This window comes from Mustela putorius, unplaced genomic scaffold, assembly GCF_011764305.1.
Source record: "Mustela putorius furo isolate JIRA1106 unplaced genomic scaffold, ASM1176430v1.1 tig00003834_pilon_pilon_pilon, whole genome shotgun sequence".
In the NCBI taxonomy this organism is placed as follows: domain Eukaryota; kingdom Metazoa; phylum Chordata; class Mammalia; order Carnivora; family Mustelidae; genus Mustela; species Mustela putorius.
Genome location: NW_025421987.1, coordinates 24,699,719 through 24,701,787, shown reverse-complemented (window position 1 = coordinate 24,701,787; position 2,069 = coordinate 24,699,719). Strand labels below are relative to the sequence as shown.

General features: G+C 35.3%; 1 protein-coding gene across 1 annotated transcript; it reads right to left on the bottom strand.

The window, feature by feature from the left end:
- Window positions 1-249: 249 nt before the first annotated feature.
- Window positions 250-1,224, bottom strand: LOC101678842 (olfactory receptor 5H2-like). The gene has a single exon (XM_004772996.2). It carries the CDS (start codon window positions 1,177-1,179, stop codon window positions 250-252), a length of 930 nt encoding a protein of 309 aa, XP_004773053.1. The 5' UTR covers window positions 1,180-1,224.
- Between the last annotated feature and the right edge of the window lie 845 nt (window positions 1,225-2,069).

The following is a 2,069-nucleotide window of genomic DNA, read 5'->3' as shown; positions in this document are numbered from 1 at the left end:
ATTTAAAAAACATGTAAAATATTTTTCTTAATTATTTTAGTATGACATGAAAACTTGAGTAAAATTCTATGTTTTTCAATAATATACACACATATTTAAGATAGTTATTTGTAGTCCCACCTTAAGTCATTTGAACGCAAGGACAATTATAACTGCCAAAACCTTTGAACACTAATCAACACATAGCAACATCTAATCTGCACAATTTCATATTATTCTAGTGGAAGAAGAAAAAATGTTCCATAAGTACTAAACATTTCTCTTTAACATTTTTCTCAGTGAAGCTATGACTTTCTGATTTCTCAGGCTATAGATCATTGGGTTTAACACGGGAATTATAATAGTATAAAATAGAGAGTCCATCATATCTTCATTATCTGCTTGTGCAGATCTAGGGCGCACATACATAAAGAGAAGGGGGCCATAGTATAAAGACACAGATAAAAGATGGGCTCCACAGGTGGAGAAAGCTTTCTTTATGCCTTGTAGAGACTTCTTTTTTAAGATTGTAAAGAGAACTAGTGTGTAAGACACAAGAACAGTCAAAATGGTAAATACTTGTATTGATCCAGAAAAAATAAATACTATCAGATAATTAATAGAAGGATCAGTACAAGAAATCTTAAATAATGGTATAATGTCACAGTAAAAGTGATGTACTATGATGGAATTGCAGAAGGTTAATCTGAATAAAAAAGAAGTATGAATTATGGCATGAAGAAGGCCACCTAAAAATGACAAAAGTATCAGCTGGATGCATAGTGTATTGGACATAATCACTGGATAAAGTAACGGTTTACATATGGCCACATACCGATCATATGCCATTGTTGCCAGCAGAAAACATTCTGTGGTTACGCTGATTGCAAAGGAAAAGAACTGTATCATGCATTCAGAGAGAGAGATCATCTTGCTCTCGGAAAAGAAGTTGACTAGCATCTTGGGGGATACTGTGGATGATAACCAAGCATCCACTAATGCCAGACTTCCAAGGAATAAGTACATAGGGATGTGAAGCTGAGAGTCATTCCAAATGAGAACAATCAGCCCAAGGTTCCCCACAACGGTGAGTAGATAGATAACCAAGAACAACAAGAACAGGGGGATTTGCCACTGTGGTTCATATGTGAGTCCTGTGAGAATCAATTTTGTCAGGAATGTTGCATTATCCTTTTCCATGTCCTCAGTTGGTTTTGCCTGAAATGGAATTGAACAAATGACCAAAAAAATCCAGTCAGTTTGTAACATGAATTATAGGGAGAAGAGTTGAATAAAATTATGTACCTCATAAATACCCTCTTAATTTTTTGTATTACCTCTGTAATAGATGGAATTGTTTGGGGGTCTTGGTAATAAATGCGATTATTTCCATTTTTAAGATGTGCTACAATGAAAATAATTGGGAAAATGAAAGATATTGTATGTAAATGCTAAATTTATGGGATAGGATTGAGTAGGAAAGAGAAATTCTGTACCTAGGACATGGATGTAAGGTGAAGAGGAAAGCAACTTGAAGAACCTGGGCAAAAAATGAGTTGAATAACATGTGAAGGATCTTGAACATTGTTCATCAGGGAAGAAGCATGCACTGAAAACAGGGAGTGGCACTGTAAGGCTTTTTTTTTTTTTTTTTTTTAATGAGTACATTATAGTATAGGAAATAGGTTGCAAGGATGTAAAGTTGGGGTCATGAGTACTAGTCAGGAGGATGTTACTACTGCCCACTGGTTCTCAAACCAGGTTATACCCTGAAATTCTCTGAGGAACTCTTGTACAAAATATAGATTTTAAAGCTTTCTTTAGAATTAGATTTAGTGGCTCAATAATGAAATCTAATAATCTGCATTTTACCCTTGCTTCCCAAGTGTTCCAAATACATGTGACATGGCTTGTCCATGGATGAAATGACATTAGGATCAATGGCGAAGATGAAAAGGGAAATGGAAAGGATTTCAAAATGTAGAGACACCACTTCTGTGACACATTGGAGGTAAAGGGGTGGTCAGTGTGAAACAGGAGTCACTTAGTGACTGGGTAGGTTTTCATTTACCCAAAGAAAATGAAAACAC